Source organism: Sitophilus oryzae, unplaced genomic scaffold (genome assembly GCF_002938485.1).
Source record: "Sitophilus oryzae breed Bouriz unplaced genomic scaffold, Soryzae_2.0 scaffold_1353_pilon_pilon, whole genome shotgun sequence".
In the NCBI taxonomy this organism is placed as follows: domain Eukaryota; kingdom Metazoa; phylum Arthropoda; class Insecta; order Coleoptera; family Curculionidae; genus Sitophilus; species Sitophilus oryzae.
In genome coordinates this window covers 21,948-40,741 of record NW_022146008.1, presented here as the reverse complement: position 1 = coordinate 40,741, position 18,794 = coordinate 21,948, and the positions used below count along the sequence as shown (strand labels likewise).

Sequence of the window (18,794 nt, the reverse complement as noted above, 5' to 3'; positions counted from 1 at the left end):
ATATCAGCGAGACTCAATTCGGTTTCCAAGATGGCTTAGGCACAAGAGAAGCACTATTTGCTTTGAACGTTCTCGCCCAACGATGTATGGATATGAATCAGGATCTCTATATATGTTTCATTGATTACAACAAAGCCTTCGATAGGGTCAGACACGAACAACTTATCCAGGTTCTGAAAGAAAAGAACTTATACACCAGAGATATAAAAATTATTACGAATCTTTATTTTAATCAAAAAGCAGTGGTAAAAATAGAAGGGAATAACACCGAAGAAATAGAAATCCGTCGAGGCGTTAGGCAGGAGTGCGTGCTAATAACATCACCGATGTTATTTAACCTCTATTCAGAGGAAATAATGAAACGAGCATTGGACGATGAAACGAAAGGACTAAAAATTAACGGAGTGCCTATCAACAATATAAGATATGCGGATGATACGATCCTGATGGCTGCCAACCTAAACGATTTATAGATATTAGTAGATAAAGTTAATACATCGAGTGAAGAGCTCGGACTGTCACTAAATGTAAAAAAGACAAAATTTATGATAATAACCAAAACAACACCAAACAATTCACAATTCATATAAATAACCACACTATAGAAAAAAGTTGACAGTTATAAATACTTAGGTACAATTGTAAATAAAAATAACGACTGTTCTGAAGAAATTAAAACTAGAATAGGACAGGCGAGAACAACATTTGTGAAAATGAAAAGAGTGCTCTGTGGCAGCGATCTCAGCTTGGATTTAAAAATCAGAATGGTGCGATGCTATGTTTTGTCGGTGCTGTATTATGGTGTAGAGTCTTGGACTCTGAAGAAACTTGACATAAGGAAACTAGAGGCATTCGAAATATGGTTGTACCGTAGAATACTTAGGGTAAAATGGATCGATAAAGTGACCAACATGGAAATCCTGAAAAGAATAAAAAAGGAAAAAGAAATTATCATAACGGTAAACAAGCGTAAACTTCAGTACCTTGGACACGTCATGAGAGGAGAAATGTACCACCTACTCCAACTGATATTACAAGGAAAAATTCAAGGAAAGAGAAGTGTAGCAAGAAGGCGCCACTCATGGATGAGAAACTTACGTGACTGGTTCGGGTGCACCACAAACCAACTATTTCGGTCGGCTGTGTCACGAATACGTATAGCACTGATGATTGCCAACCTTCGCAACGAAGAAGGCATTTGAAGAAGAAGAAGAATCATTCTCCGATTTTTATAAAAAATCTCCTTAAAAATTACAGTTGGGGGTTGTAACCTTTGGTGTTACAACAGCAAAATAAAAATAAACACTTAAACACTAATTCACCAAAACACTTTACTTTTAAAAACATCAGTTTTTAATCATCTGCTGATGATGCTAACATGGTTAGCGAAACACGCGTTCGGTGCAAAAGTGAAGTGTTTTGGTGTATTGTGGTAAATTAGTGTTTTATTTTGCCTCCTAAAAATAATAAATTAAAATAAAAAATCCTCAATAATAACTTTAAAAAAAAAATTTAACTAAATTAAAATTTATACAAAATTACCTGCTCTCAATAATAATCCAGGAAAGGATGCAATATTAGAGCATACAGATATACACGAAACTATAAAAGTACACCTAAGAGTAGAAATAATACCTATAATTATGGTTATATTCTTCCACATTTTCGAATTTTGTTGCTTTTTTGAAAAATATAGCATACGCAATAGTTAAACCAGTAAATAAATATGTAAACCGTTTTTACCTATTTAGGAAAACACTACCTATATTAAACTGGAGAACATATTCCATTCAAAATTTGAAAAATAAAAAAAATATCCAAATCACGACGACAAAAAAAGGATTTATAAACCGTTGTCACTCTGTTAAAATTAAAATGATATTTTATGAAGGCAAATTTTGTGGTAACAATTAAAGGGTCCAGGGGAAAAACTTGATAAGCGTCAACATCCTAATTTTAGGATTTAACAGTATTATAGTAGGTCTAACTGGTCCCTACAAAAATCTACTAGTCCCTAGCAGTGGCGTAACAACAGATTCACGGGCCTGTGTGCAAAAAATTTACCTGGCCCCCTATTACACCTACATATTTCAATACTTATATACTAATCTGAATAATATGCACTCATATTTTATTACTGCAACACAGAATATGTAACCCAAAACATATAAAATATCAAATAAATAAAAAAATAAATAAAAACAAAACAAAAAACAACAACAAAACTAACTAAATTAAAATAAACATGTAAATAGGAACATGAACAAGTTAAAATTCTTTTTTCCTTGCTTTAGCATGGGCGAAAGTTGACACAATATTACCAATGTCTATTGTACGAGTAACTTCATTTTCTATTGAAATAATTGCCAAAAAAAGTGGCAGTTTCGGGCACCTCTCGTAACTCAGCTGCCTTATCGTTCACTTAATACAACCATTAGGTAACTAGAGTTTTTGTAGTTTTGAGTTAACTAGTTTGGCCAGTATAATTTTTCATGCTCTTTTTGATGCTACAACTAGCTTAGTTCTATTTCTATTCGATGGTACAGAAATTCAGTGACAATACAGCAAATTTCCTTTTTTTGTCAAATGTAATGCTCTAATGAAAAATCACATATTTCCATTTATTTTTATTTTCCAAAATAAAAAGGAAAACACAGCTACAAAATTGCACAAGAACAAGTGTAAAGTAATAAGTTATTTTCGCGATACCGTGTGCTAGTTAAGTAGTTAAAAATACATGTGATAGATAAGAACTTAGTTCGGAATCGCCCGATTCTGCTTGATTCGCGATAGCATGTGATAGATATGGGAATGGCGCGGCGCACAGTAGTTCACTCCCTTATAAAAATTTGGCCAAAACTCAATATATCGAAAAAAATTATTTTGATCATATATGATCAAATATTTTATAATATATATTTAAAAACATGAAAGGTTTGTTATAAAAATATATTTTGGAAAATCATGCACTTTAGAGCACTTATGTGATAACATTTTATATGCAATAGTCTAAAAGCATATATAACTGTTTTGTATCGACAATGAATAAATTACTCACTTAGTGTTTTCAAAAATAATATTAAATAGTGCATTTTATAAGTGGAGCCATACTGCACGTATACTTTCCTCATATAATATCAGTTTTGACAGATAAAAATGAAAAAAATAAGTACTAACCATTTTGAAAATATCAAAAATTATATTGTACCTGTGAAATATATTTTATATACATAACTAAATCAAGGATATCGCAGCTGAGACTAAGTGATTGTTTTTATTAAATGAAACTTCATAATGTCTTTTTGAGAACCATGTCAAATTAGCTGCTAATATCTGCTATTCAGCATAAATTGTCTTGTAAACAAACGTCTTATATAAATGTTGCATGGTTTATAAATGTGCATTTAAAAGTGAAATAGAGCATTTTAAATATTTCATTGTTAGCCACGCCATAAAAATAGCCGGTATAAGATATAGTTTTCTTCACAAATTTATTCTATTTTCAATTGTTAGAAAATATTGGTTTAATTACAGGGTATTAACATGAGTATAGCATTAGATATTAACAATATAAATTAACCTCAGATTTAACCAATTTTTCGGATATACCTACTATTATTAACGAAAATTTTTAATAAATAAGAAATAGCATAGCAACACCGCATAGTTTTCAAATAAAAATAGTGTCCCTATATGCACATTTATGCTGAATCAAATTATGTACAAGAAAAAGAGGGAGTTATGATTTAAAAAAGCCCAGGACTTTATCATTACTTTGGGACACCCTTTATACAACAAAATATTTTTTAGTATATGCACCTTAATAATAAAACATGCAAATACCATTATGATCGAGAAAAAACATGGCGTGGCTATGAAATGAAGATCGCTGTCATTTTATATGTAAATTTGTATGGGAAATATCATCGATCGTCATTTCCCAGCCAACTGGACGCCGTTTTTTCGATCATACTATGTTATATAGCTTTTTCATATTTTCGTCTACGCAACGACGATAAACTTTCTCACACTTATGGGCCACCCTGTATCTTTATTAGCTTATCAACGATTTACCGCATATCTTCTAACCGTTGTTCATTCTGTTTGTTGTTTTTAATTTTCCTAAATATCTTTATAAAGTAATACTTATTAATATTGAGTAAATAAATTGCGCTTTTAAATTCTGATGAACCATCGTTACTTTACCTATGGTGAAAACGTCTAACGATAAAGAACTTTTTTTATAGGTTTGGCAACTCCAAACGCCTAAATTATTTATAGATTTGCTAAAAAATATTAATTGATACATTAATTTTCCCCGATATAATAATATACAGGTTTTGGCCACGTACGTCCATAAGAGCGAATCAGTGTGCGGCGGCTCGGTCCCCCCGAGGGCCCGGGCCCGTGTGCTTCGCACACACGGCACATCGATAGTTACGCCACTGGTCCCTAGTAAAAATATACAATGCTCAGAAAGAACCTGTTAACCACCAGCCGTCCAGTACTCTCCTGTAATATTAGTAAAATGGCTGCTTATTATATTCTTTCCCTGGACCCTTCAATTGCTATAATCTGATAACAAATATTACTTACTGATGTTTTTAGTTTTTACTTATATTTTGTTATGCTTATTTAAATCAAAGAAGCTATAGCTTATACATTAAAAAAATCTACAGATGCCTGAGCAATACATTAATTCATATTAGATGGGATTAAAAAAGTCTCTTTTGTTTTGCTCTTAGAGGCTATCGGTTCTTTCATAATAATCCTTGCGGGGATAAAATCTACTTTGTGCCCAAGACGTGCATTCCAAGAAATGGAAGATTTACAGTAGTTTTAATTTCCAGGTCAAAGGTAACAAATCGAGTAATTTGACAGTCAAAGGGATAGATGATATCCATAGTTTGAAGCCTGATACCCAGTACTGCATAACATTTTTAATTACAAACAATTATCATGGCAAAGAACACGACGTGGTGTACTACGAGAAACTCACCATGCCAAGCTTACCAGTTCAACCGCCACAAGTTACTCCAGCTTCAAGTTTCAATCACTTATATATGTTGTTCCTCATGTTGTTGTTGGTTCCAATAGGTTTTCTGTTGTATAGGTAAGATTAAACACATATAAGCAATGATCGTACGAACTTCAATAATTCGAAATGTTAGAGAACAAGAGCGTACCAATATATAAACTTTTTTTCATTTAATAATAGCATACGAAAAAACTGCGTCAATGTCACCGCTAATTAAGTATCAGCTTGTCATTTCGATTGTTTTTGAGCATGCCCTGTTTTTTTGAGCTTTTACTTAAAATAAAAATAAAGCACTAAATAGGTAAATTTCTGAAATGACAACTTCATTTGACAGTTATCTTTTACCTTGACTGGTGCTCATAAGTAAATACAGGGCCATAAGAAAGGAGAAATATTTAAAAAGACCGGCGATAACTCGTAAACGAGCTAATAAAAAATATCTAAAGTTATTCTTTTGAATGTGGGTTTTAGTGCTCTTCAATAAACCTAAATAGAATTATTCTCTAAAATAATTAGGGATCCCAATAATTGACCCCATTAAAATTTACATGGGATTTCCTATGTCCCCCGACGATGCAACATCTGGTATATGTTTGTTTGTATTACACCTCCTATTATATTAAATATTTTACCTTTACTTATTATGTCAATGCTTTTCAGATATATCCACAAGAAATCCATAAAGAAGCGTCGTGAACAAAATAGGAAAGAAAATGTTTACGAAAGCCTGCCATTTGAAGACCACGATGGTAATTTTGTGAATAATCGAAATTATGACCAACTCATTCATAAGTGAACACTTCTATTTACTACTATCTGTGATAATATATGTTACTTTTCATAAAAGCTACTAAAACATGAAGAAATACCGTACGATCGAAAAAAAACTGGCGTCAAGTTGGCTTGAAAATGACGATCGATGATATTTCCCATATAATTTTACCTATAAAAGGGCAGCGACCTTCATTTCATAGCCATCGCTGACGCCGTTTTTTTTTCGATCATATTGTATTAGTATAATGTTTTTATCTCTCCAAAAAATCCTTTATGGGTATTTCGCCACTGCACTGCAAGAAAATTTACAAAATAAAATAGTTATTTTTTGTAAACACTTCTGGGCGTTAAACCTAAACGGACGCTGCTTGTCAGCGTTTTGAGTTTACAGTAATACACATTTGCCTAACAAAGAAAAAAATGCTTAACGTTTCGGAAGGTATCTCTTTCCGAACACTTTACTTTTTTAAAACAGATACGTCTACAAGAAACCGTTGACGTTCTCAAATTCCGTTCGGATTTTGCAGTGCAGTGGCGAAATATCCATAAAGAATTTTTTTGGAGAGGTGAATCCGCCACAAACGTATAGACATTTTTTATAATGTTTTTAGTTTGAAAAATAATATTAATCTGTTTTTATGGTTTTTCTTTTGTTGTGTTAACTTTTAATAATTATTATGACTTAAAAATCACAATAATCTTTACTGTGCCCGAACGTACTATAATTGAAAAAAGTTTTGACAGCTAAATAAGGGTGATATTACAGCTATTTAGCTAGATTATATAAGTTTATAATGATACGCTTTTATATTTTACAAATGCTGCCAGCAATTTTACTTAAAATATATCTATAGTTTAGTTTGAGAAGTGCCATGTTGTTATACCTATATTGTTCAAGTTAATGTATAAGTACATGTCGAGTGCTTCCATTTAATAATCATTTTTCTTTTAGAAAGATTGCGTATATTTTTGTGTGTCTAATATAATTAATATTAGTATTTTTTAAGTAGAATTTATAGAAAATTGTTTGTTTGAATTTAAGAGATTTTAAAGCTAATAAAGAATTTTAACAAAAACGTTTTTCAATATTACCTATTTTATATTATTTCCCATATAACACAACACAATCCTATAGATATCTTGAGGATATCCACCAAGGATATAGTAAATATCTTAGGGATATCCAAAAACCAGAGGAGGATATTTATGGGATATCCAGATGGGACAAAAAAGTCATCTTCAAGACATCCCTAGGCAAACCTTTTACGATTATTTAAAATATTTATAGGATAATATTGTATGATCGAAAAAAAACATTTCCCATATAAATTTACATATAAAATGATCTTCATTCCATAGCCATCGCTGACGCCGTTTTTTCTCGATCATACGGTACAAGGATGATGTTGGGAGCATTATAGAATATTTTTAGGACATTATATGAGGACTGTTATTTGACAATACTTACTTCATCCTTAGTTTATAATAAAAACGTTTGCAATTTAGTTTTATTTAGCCACATTTTGACGTTATTCATTGGATATTTTTATTAACAGCTCTAAAATATACCTACATATTATATCAATGAATTTTGCGTCAAAATTTAGAAGTTTATTTGTATGAGTTAAGAGCTTTCAATTTATACTGTACCATTAAAAAAAAAGACGGCGTTCAGTTGGCTGACGATCGATGACATTTCCCATATAATTTTACATACAAAATATCAACAATCTTCATTTCGAAAAATAATATTAATCTCTGACGCCGTTTTTTTCGATCGTATGGTATTATACCAGATTATACTACCCTTTATGGAGTCTAGCAGCAACAGTTTACATCAAAGTTAGCACACAGATTTCTGTTCGAATAGATCAAACACGAAAATGGGTTCAGGGATAAAGAACAAGCGCTTTTCAACAAATTTTCACCTATAATTTTGTCACAAATTTTTCATTGTGAGACCCTGAGTCGTTCGTCGTTTTTCGATTTAATAGTGTAATACTGGACTAAGGTGTTTACATATATTTGCATAATAGTAACTAATTACATACTATTAGATGTGAAGATAGAATGTTGTCCAATGAACTTATCTTGACTCCAAAAAAATAACTAGTATCTATATCCTGGGAATATTGAGACACCCCGTATGCACACAGCAGAATATCACCGACCAATCACCAATCAATACCAACTCTCTTTGATGTGTCTTGAAAAAACCGACAACAGACGGATCGGTAGCCAATGCTTGGGCCAACTCGGCCAGTGTCGCCAACACGACCAATGGTCCCCTCTACACGTTGGCCCAACGCACTGGCCAGCGTATTGGCCAACGTATTGGTAAAATAAAATCTTTGACAAAGAAATTTGATATTATAATGGGGGCCTTAGGCAGCTATTACACTATAAAATTTCATATATTACACTGTCAAGTTCTTTAGAAAATATCTTTTAAATAAAATATTTGACAAAGAAATTTGATAGTGTAATAGTAGCTTTATTATGAAGATATCGTGTTTTAAAAATTTAAAAACTTTTCCAAAAATGTTATCAAAAAATTGCAAATTTTCATATAATTATGAAGATTATGAAGAGATAAAATTATGAAGATATCGTGTTCTTTAGATTCAAAAAATTGCAAATTTTCAAAAAAAAAATTTCGCTAAAAACCCTCATAAACGTGTTTTTGGGGTCGAAATATACTACCCCTAAAAATATTTGCACTTATTTAAGACTCACCCTGTACAAAAAAGGTGTATAATATATTGTTTGTTGTATATGTTGGGTCAAAACTAATCAATGTAGGTACATTTTTTATATCAGTCTGTCTCTATGTTTAAAGCCAAGCATTACAATATTCCATCTCGACAGTTGTTTGTTTTTGTATCGTGTACGTATGGACGTGTACGTGTATTATTCAGTTCTTTGATTTAGTGAAATTCGAGGTGAATTCAGTCGTCTGTCGATGTTGAATGGGCTTAAAAATGACTGAAACCATAGAATAACTAACTGAAAGAAATGAAAACTCCTATGTTAAAGCCTGGAAACACGCGCTCGACGCGATCCAAGCGGGCTACTGGCAGAACTAAAAGTTCGCGCCATATTTTTAAATGGACCTTTACTGCCAGTTCATAAGTTTTTTACTTATATTTGGTAATTTCAATCTAGATTATGAACTTATTTTGTAACAAAAACATTTTACAAAATAAAATAATGTATTTTGATACAAATAAATTAATAATTAGGTTGAAATTATCCCTGAAATTAGAATAAAACACGAAAAATTTGTAACTTGATTATTTTATTATAACATTGTTAATAAAATTACATATAACACATTCAACACTATACAAGTATATATAAAAGTTATCAGAATTTATACAATCAGTTATAAGTAATTATAAAAAAGGTTATAAATTATAAATAAATAATTCATTATATAAAAGACATATAGTTACCGTGAATATAATTTGGTATAACTTTAATCTCAACTTTAATGACCTATTCAAATAGAAACATCTTACAATTCACATTATATAATACACAAAGCCAAGGGACAAAATTGTTATTAAATCTATTCTCGATGACTCGAAGCATTTTTTTTTCAAATAAAACAGGACATATAGGGCTTATAAATAATACAAGGGTATAGAAAATATATAAATAAGTAAATACAAATATATTTTCAACCTAATGATTAATGATTATACTCGTTTAAATAAATAAATGATCTTTTTAAAATTACTTGTTTGTCTTTGCAAATTTGTATATTTAATATTTATCTAAAAGCGTACACTTACATAAATTACTGCACAACCTTTAAAATTAAGCTTTTAATATGTTATACAAATTCTTGATTCGATATAAATACACTTAAATAAAACTTTAAATTAATGATCTTCCAAATTTCTGAGACAGCCATTTTGTTGAAAGAATTTGTTTTGATTATGAGAAATTTCATAAAAATTATCACAGGGATTAATTAATCTTATATATGAAACTACTTGGCTTTTAAATTTCACAATCCTATCGTCCAAAATACTCTAAATTCGCAAAAATCCGTAAATATTCCCATAAAAACAAATCACAATTCACTTCCACTTCACAGAAACTGACAGACATTGCCAGATATGGAATGACGTTTATTTTTCAATTTATTTTACTGATCTAACTGATCCGGGTCACTTAGAAATTAAATTTTTATTAAATTATTTAATTATAATTGTTTCTGGCGAAAGCAACTTCATATCAATGTTTATTCATAGGGTAACAAAGCACATCACTGTTAAATTATCAACATTTTATATAAATATTTATATTTTGCAACTACTCCAACTACTCCAATTACTCCACAGAGAATCAAACGAATTGTTAATTAAACTATACTCTGTGGATGACTTGATAAAATCATGATGAAATTAAACTTTAGATGAAATTGCTACGCAGCGCCATCTATCCCTCTACTGGCAGAAACTCCGCCGTTTCATCCGCCTGACTGAAACTAACAAAACTGGTTGAGTTTGACTTAGTTTTTTCTTATACTCATAGTTCTAGCCTTTTTCTAGCAGAAGTTCTATCCTAACCTCAACCAATGTCGAAAAACAACGAACGACTCAGGGTCTCACAATGAAAAATTTGTGACAAAATTATAGGTGAAAATTTGTTGAAAAGCGCTTGTTCTTTATCCCTGAACCCATTTTCGTGTTTGATCTATTCGAACAGAAATCCTATTTTTGTGTTTAAATTCTGAGTTTCTGGAAGGTGTGGTGTTAGAAATTATACCTTATCCCCTGTGTGCTAACTTTGATGTAAACTATTGCTGCTAGACTCCAGAAAGGGTAGTATAATCTGGTATAATACCATCCCATACAGCACGTCCAAATAAAATTACGTTTTTACACCGGAGACACATGAGGAACAAAATATGTTAAAGTGAACCTAAGTGTTCATCTAGTTCTAACATATACATATGAGATACACGCAGGTTTATATTGATAGAATTGTGTGATACAGTGTTTACTAGTTGTATACCGTATGCACTCAAGATTCTAAAGATTTTTTTTTAACGTAACAAATAATTATTAAAATGATGAAATCTGACGTCGGTATATAAGATATACAATGTATAAGTCATATGTATGTGTGATACTTCGTATCATAGTTGTGCCTATAGTACACACCTTGTAAAAATGTGACGTATACACATAATATAAATATCTATATAGACACTTTGTAATAGTTTACTGTTGTGTCTACATTCTAGCATGAAATGAAGATGTGCGCACGCGCGGATAGCCTCAGTGTATCTTATGTGTCCTCTCTCCTTTCTCCTTTCTAGGAGTGGTATGTGTTAGCAGCCATTATTGTTTTATCATTCGGAAGCTCTATATAAATGTTCTGTTAGTTAAAAAGAGATTTTAAGGTAAGCACAAGTTTTTAATTACCTTGTTATACCTTCCTAAGAGTATTATTAATATTATAGCAGCGACTCTTCCCTTACTCGATACCCAATTTACCAAATTTTGACTCCAATGAATGAAAACTCCAAATATTCTCGTATAATGATAAAGACCCATATAGGGGAAGGCGGGGCAGAACGGGGTACTTAACGTTTGATGGTTAACTGTCACCCCAATATTAACCAAAAAAAAAAATATATTTTTGCATCGTTGTATTTCTAAATATTGTAAATTAAGCCTCTCGCCTTTTTTAACAGTTAAACAAATATTTTAAAGAAAATTATTATGAGAAACCAAAAAGGTGCATTTTGCCCCATTCCGCCGCACGGGCGGGGCAGGATGAGGTTTTTATATATTTTACCAGAACTCATTAATATGTGGTTAGATTTCCTCTGAAATATAGCGTTAATGGTGAAAAATGATAGTAATATTAAGTACACACAATTTTATTATAATTTTTTTATTAAAATAGGTAAAGTCATTAGACAAAATCAGACAAAAATCCACTTAGGATTGGCACTGTTCACAAACAAGCACAAATTCGTCGTCTTCGCTATCAACGCCGGCACAGGCATTGTGTGCCCATTTCTGACACGCTGAACAGGCAATCCATCCTTCAACAGACTTGGACCAGTATTCACAACAGTAAAGACATTCTACGTCACTAGTTTCATCTGAAGATGAGTCAGAATCTACCTTTTTAATCGACACTTTCTTTGAAGGGTTTCGCTTCACTTTCTTAATGTTACTTGCTTTACTCTTATTCTCTTTGCCAATAATTTTTCTTTTAACGCCTTCTTTCATCTTTTGCGAAACCTTTTTTGCAGCTGCTGCTGCCTCTAGTTCTTCCTTATACGGAGTTGAGGTCAATATTGCAGTTTTACCTCTCTTGCGATTAGCTCTCTTAACTGTTTGCTGGATTTTTGGAATAGGTAAAGCAACTTCTGGCGACAAGCAGGGAAAAGAAGATTTTTTGTTGACACCGGAGGCAGCAAATTCGTTTGGCGCTTTCCATAAAGAGCAACCTGGTAGGGGATTTAAAATGTCACTTGCTGATACAGTTAGAGGAGATTTAGTTGATTTTCTTAGATTAGATATTTTTGTAGCGGGAGGTGTTATTGAAATTGAAGGTTCCGTTGGCGTATGAGCTCTTGGTGCAGTAGAAGGATCATTGGCTGATGGAGGGGTATTGTTTGTAATATCCGTGGTAGCAGCTGGTAAAAAATCAACTTCGGTAAAAACGTTTTCATCGGGTGGAAAAATCCCAGTTTTGCGATTATTTCTGATGTGCCTTGAAAAAACCACAGTAAACGGATTGGTGGCCAATACTTGGACCAATTCGGCCAGTGCCGTCAACACGACCAGTAACACACCCTCTACACGTTGGCCCAACGCACTGGTCAGCGTATTGGCACATGCATTGGCCAACGTGTAGAGGGGCCATATACAAAAAAACCCACAATGACATAAAATGTGTTCTGTCGACCAATCAGTAAAGATTTTACCAATCAGAAGAACATTCTGAGGGGTAAAATCTGTACAGGGTGGCGCCTCTCATACGATTTTACTCTATATATGTACTCTCATATGGAAGACTCCATTACTAATATATTGGTACAAAAAAGGCATTAAGTTTTTGAAATAATTTATTTCGGATAAAATTTGATTATTTTAACATATACAGAATGATATAAATACATTATGGTTATGTACAAAATGAACTACTCGTTCTATCTATGCCTAAACAATATACTTACATACTTTAACGGAAAGAAATATGCAGCAAGGCCACTTTTAATTTATATAACAACATATCTAGAATTATACTTATAAAGTGTTCTAAGTCAAATGATCGTTATTAAGAACCGTTAATTATTGTCCATACATATACCAGAATTACGCTGAAACATTTACGAATAAGTATTACACAAGAGACATTTTGGGATAGAGGTATGAACAGATACTGATTTATATAATAAGAAATTAAAAAGTTTGAGCTGGTAATTTATTTACAATATTTACAATGAAATCGTATTGGTTAGTAAAATTATAAAAAGAAATACAATTAAAAATGATTAGTATTATCCTAAGTATCTGCATCTCTACGTACATATAAAAGTAAGGTGTTTGATCTTCACATAATAATTTTTACAATGTAACTTTTCTTATAAGCTTGGTTACGAGAATCATTGCCAAAGCGCAATTTCTTTTTACAAATTTTAAACATATTTAATGGACGGTTAACACATTTCTCAGTTAAACGTATATAAAGAAATTAAAGGTTTGAGCCTTATTAAAAATATGACTGCATACAAATGCTAATAAAGTTTAACACACAAATATTTGATTAGCTAGTACGTAAAGGTCTACTATAATGTATTTTGTCTGAAAATATTTCTTTTATTATATGTAATAACTATGTATATATTTTATTAGTCAACAAGAAGAGATAAAGGAGTTAGAATCTTTGAAACACATCATTGAAGTGAATGTAGTGATATTCATTAAGCAGAGCTGCAAGACCAGAGAAAACTTCGTCTTTTTTTGATTTACATCATTTTAATGACTTAAGTCTTATGATATTAAGTCATTTATAGAAAGCTGACTTAATTAGGTACTTAATTTAAGTACCTAAATTACAAAATGATTTAGAATTTAAATCTTTATTTCAAAATAGAAAAAGAATTAATTCACTAAAAAGGCATTAAAAAACCTTTTAAAAGGTTTAAGTCTTCTTAAAAAAGAGTTGTCATTAATAGGCCCCAGGGCAGTTAGGTGAAATAATGGCCTTTAGGAGAAGTATTTGCAATCAAGCTAATTTTTTTACAGATGATAGTACCTATCAATAGTACTCTGTAAAAAAAAGTTACACCGTCTAGGAGGCTTGCTTTTTCCGCCATGTTGAATTAAAGATGACCGACCCAATATTTTTTTAAATACTGTAACTTTCTTATTTTTTTAACCCATTTACCTCAAACAAACTCCATATTATGGAGAAAGAGAAGCTATTTTTATTTTTGGATAGTTTTCTTATTGACAGTTGTGGGAAATAAAGTGAATCCAGTTGATGTAAATCCCCAACAGTTCTTCAATAGAGTATTGCTTACTATGAGAAACGAAAATGATTTAAAAACGTTTTTCGAACATGAGCTGAGTACGTATCCTCCGTATTTTAGCCAAGGAAAACTCCGCAAAGGGAATAAGTCTGTTTTGATTGCCCATTATTGTAGACAATTTCGAATATGAAAAAAAAACCGAAACACCGAATAATCCACTTTCAGTGATGGTGGTTGCTACATAAAATCGTATGGCCCAAACTAGTAACATTTGACGATATATTTAAAATATATTGCAACCATGTTATTGAAAAATTCGGTTTCAAGTCTTGGGTAATTTTTCAAGGTTATAGCGAAAAGCCCACCAAGGACGAGGAACATCGTAGACGTCCATCAAAAATTACACCTAGGGTTGAATTCCAGGACAACACAATGATGATCTTTTCCCAAGCCGACTTCCTGTCAAATACTTCCAACAAAGAAAGGTTTATATCTTACCTAGCCGACAAATTGAAAGAAAAGGGTATAAAAGTCACACATACAAAATCTGATTGTGATAGTATTGCCTCAACCGCAATATCAGAATGTCAATCCCAAGATGTAGTCGTCTTCGTTAATGATACTGATGTAATTGTAATGTTACTTTCCTTAGCAAAAAAGTCTAAAGGTACATTCAGGCTGAGAGCGTCGAGCGTCGCGTCGCTTTTGCGTCGCGTCCGCCCCATTGAACTCGAACACCGACGCTAAGCGGACGCTAGCGCAACATAGCGCGCGATTTCATTTCTACACGCGGACGCGACGCAAATGCGACGCGACGCTGGACGCTCTCAGCCTGAATGTACCCTAACAACCAGATATGTGTACAAAGCTGTATCTCGGAGCAAATTCGCGGAAATATTCTATGCATTCATGCATTTACAGGATGCGACACTACTTCGAACACATATAAAATGGGTAAAAAGAATATTTGACGTGTTAAAAAACAGTCCTGAAATGTTTGATTTGATAAAAAGTTTCAATGCGCCGAATATGAATAAAGCTGCTTTAAGTGAAGTTGGACAATAACTTATATTAAAATTTTTTCCTGTCCAAAACTGTGAAAAACTGAACGATGCTAGACTTTATTGCTATCAAAAGTCACCTCCACACAAGGTTTTGAATCTAATTTTGATTTGGCAAATCTTCCTCCCACAGAAGACTCCAGTAATCAACACGTTTTTAGAGTATATTTACAGGTACAAAGCTGGAGAGGAAACGAGTTAGATCCACTTGAGTGGGGGTGGTTTTCCAGTGGCAATGATATTTTCCCAGTGACTTACGCCAAACCTCCATGGCCCGAACACCTAATGGCAATTTTTTTTGCAAATGCAAAGATCTTTGCACAGCAAACTGTGTTTGTGCTTCTTATAATCGGAAATGCAGCATTTTGTGTAAAAAATGCAATCAAGCCTATCTAAATGCACCCAGAGTCGATTATGAAGAAGTGGAAATAGATGATAGTGACGTGTAAATACAAATGTGATAAAGTTATTGTTATATATTTGTAGTTAAAAGCTATTAAAAAAGTTGAATTTATACTTTTCTGTTGGAATAAAAATAATTTCAGTGTTTATTATTATCTATTATTAAGAATAACAATTTTTTCTGTTTTTTTTTTAATTTATTTTAAATGTTTTTTTTTAGTTCATATGTTTAACCTAAAACCAAAGGCAACTGTTTTTATTTTATGTCAATCGAGCAAAAAATAAAGTATTTTTTAGTGTTGGGAAAATTCGAATTAAATAATACGACTAATTCGATAGTAAATTAAAACTAACTAATTCGAATTATCTTTTTCGATATAATCGAGATAAAAATTAGTAGTATTTTATATTATATCTGTGGTAACCGAATTACAAATGAACATAAAACATAACCTCTTATGGACGAATACGAATATTAGTAATTAGTATAGTATTAGTTAGTAGTATTTTTGTTCTGAACGAACTGAAAATTTCACTTAAACTGATTTATAAACGGAATCGACAAAGAAAGTAACGATCCGATATAGAAAAATCTAGAAATCATTGTTATTTCCTATACCACGTAGGAATAAATCAGTTTAAGTGAAAATTTTCATTTCGTTCAGAACGAAAGAATACTACTATTATTTGGTTCATTTCCATCTCACCCAAATTTCACCGAACACCTGCCGAACACTAAAATTAGTTTTTTTCTTTTATCTAAATAATTATTGATTGCAACTGATAAAATAAAAAGAAATATGGGTATACCGAAATATGAACGGCACGTAAACAAGGACATACTTATATCGTTTTAGAAGAAGCTTTTATTTTAGATATGAGCTTTTCAATAGGAATTGAAACAATCATAAACTCGGCACTTTTAAATTTTAAACTTTAAATTAGGGTTTAATTTATTAAACGGCTTCGGCACAGTTAATAGAATACATTGAATAAAGAATTTTTTATTTTATTTTTTATTCAGTGATAGAATATAGGTATGGCAATGGTTCAGAATTTGTTTAAAATAGCCCCTAGACGAGCACTAGCTGGGACGAATTTATTTTTAGGTTAAATTTATAATACTACTAAATAATTCGAATTATTAATTCGATTGTGAAATATGAATTATTACTAATTATTCGATGGTGAAAATAATTCGATTATTCCCATCACTAGTATTTTTACATCCTGCATAAGTTTTATTTTTGTTTGTATCTTGTGGATACACTATACACTATATCTCCCGCACTACTCAACCTATCACAAACTCAACGACTGTTTCAAAATCAGAACAAAAGAGGGCATATTCTTTAACCTTTTTTGCTACGGCGTACGGTTCAAAAAAAATTGAAGAAAAGCAAGTCGATTTCTTTTATTATGTTCCTTTTTTTTATTTTTGACCGAAAAACAACCTGTCAAAATAGTTTTATATTTTTATTTCATTGTTTAGTCCAAAACAAAGGTAATGATTTTTACTTGACGAAAATCGGTTAATAAATAAGAAAGTTACGATTTTTTTAAAGAATAGGATCAGACGCCATCTTTAATTCGACATGGCGGAGGAAGCAAGCGCTCTAGGAGGTACAACTTTTTTTTACAGAGTACTGTTAATGAGTACTATCATCTGTGAAAAAATCAGCTTGATTGCAAAAACTTCCCCTATTTTTGCTAACTGCCCTGGCGTATAAAGAGATTTGTCTTTTAATAAAATACTTTAGTCAGAATTTTATATCTTTTTATGATAAATTTTTAACAACAACATTACTTTTTAAACTGTCAGGCGGCAGCAAATGAAGAGTGTTGTTTTTAGGCGGACATTAGACTAAATTTTCTTTGTCAAAGATTTTTTATGAAAAATTTGATAGCGTAATGTGTGATTTTATAAGATAAGACTACTATTATATTATCAAATTTATTTGTCAAGGATCTTTTATAAAAGATATTTTATAAAATGTTTGACAGTGTTAGGCCAGTAGTACATATAAAATTTCTTTGTCAAAGATTTTATTTTATAAAAGAATTTGACAGGTGTAATATGTGTGATTTTATGAAATATTGTATATTAACTATGTCAAATTTTCCATCTTCTATTTTATGATCTTTTATAAAAGATCTTTGACAAAGAAATTTGATAATGTGACATACAAAACATGACATAAAATACAATTAATCAGTAATTTTAAATGACATACACCACTGTCACTGTTAAATATTCTCTTGTTGGACAGACCTTACATGTAAAACAACCTAACCAAACATTAATAAACAATTACAATTTATTAAGACGTAATCGTTATATATAAAATTATGTCGATTTTTTAGTTTAAATCCTTTAGAACATTTTAAGCATAAACTTCTTTATCTCAACTTGCTAAATCATTACGTAGTCTATCACTGGACATATTTTTTTGTATAAATTCAATTTGTATTAAAATTTCTATAAACAATTCCAACGTACTATAAATTTACTAAAGACTCTTCTTAAACTTATTTTCATAATATATTTGTATACGATTCTCACCTATTGGTAAAAATTCATGCCGAAGCAAACAAGACAAAATTTCAAATACATTTTTAGAATAAAATGTATATTTAAAATACATATGCTATAAATAATGTCTTTAAACACTTCTGATCTTTTATAAACAATAGCGAATATTTCTAAAATAAAACTTAATTTAATTTGCTACTTAAAATAAAAATAAAAAAATATTTTGGTTGCGTTGTTAAAATATATTTTTTTATTAAAAAAATCGTTATTACAATATTTAACTAGTTTTATAACTATGCCTTTTATAATAATTATTAATATCACAAAATTTATACAAAATACGAATAAAAATCTTTAGTTCAAAAATCGCTTATTTTGTCATTAATTATGAAGCGTTTAAGAATTTAGTTAAGTATCATAGATCCTATAAAAAGCAATAGGTACTTTTTATAAGTAAAATAAAATATGCTTTTC

The 18,794-nt window shown here is 31.1% G+C and overlaps 1 protein-coding gene across 1 annotated transcript in view; it reads left to right on the top strand.

Moving 5' to 3' along the window:
- LOC115875202 overlaps window positions 1–6,221 on the top strand; it is an 84,526-nt gene extending 78,305 nt beyond the window's left edge. The window contains exons 14-15 of the mRNA XM_030890606.1: window positions 4,851–5,113; window positions 5,699–6,221. Of these exons, the coding sequence (XP_030746466.1) occupies window positions 4,851–5,113; window positions 5,699–5,834 (399 nt within the window). The 3' untranslated portion in view covers window positions 5,835–6,221. The remainder of the gene's footprint in view (window positions 1–4,850; window positions 5,114–5,698) is intronic.
- The last annotated feature ends 12,573 nt before the right edge of the window (window positions 6,222–18,794 follow it).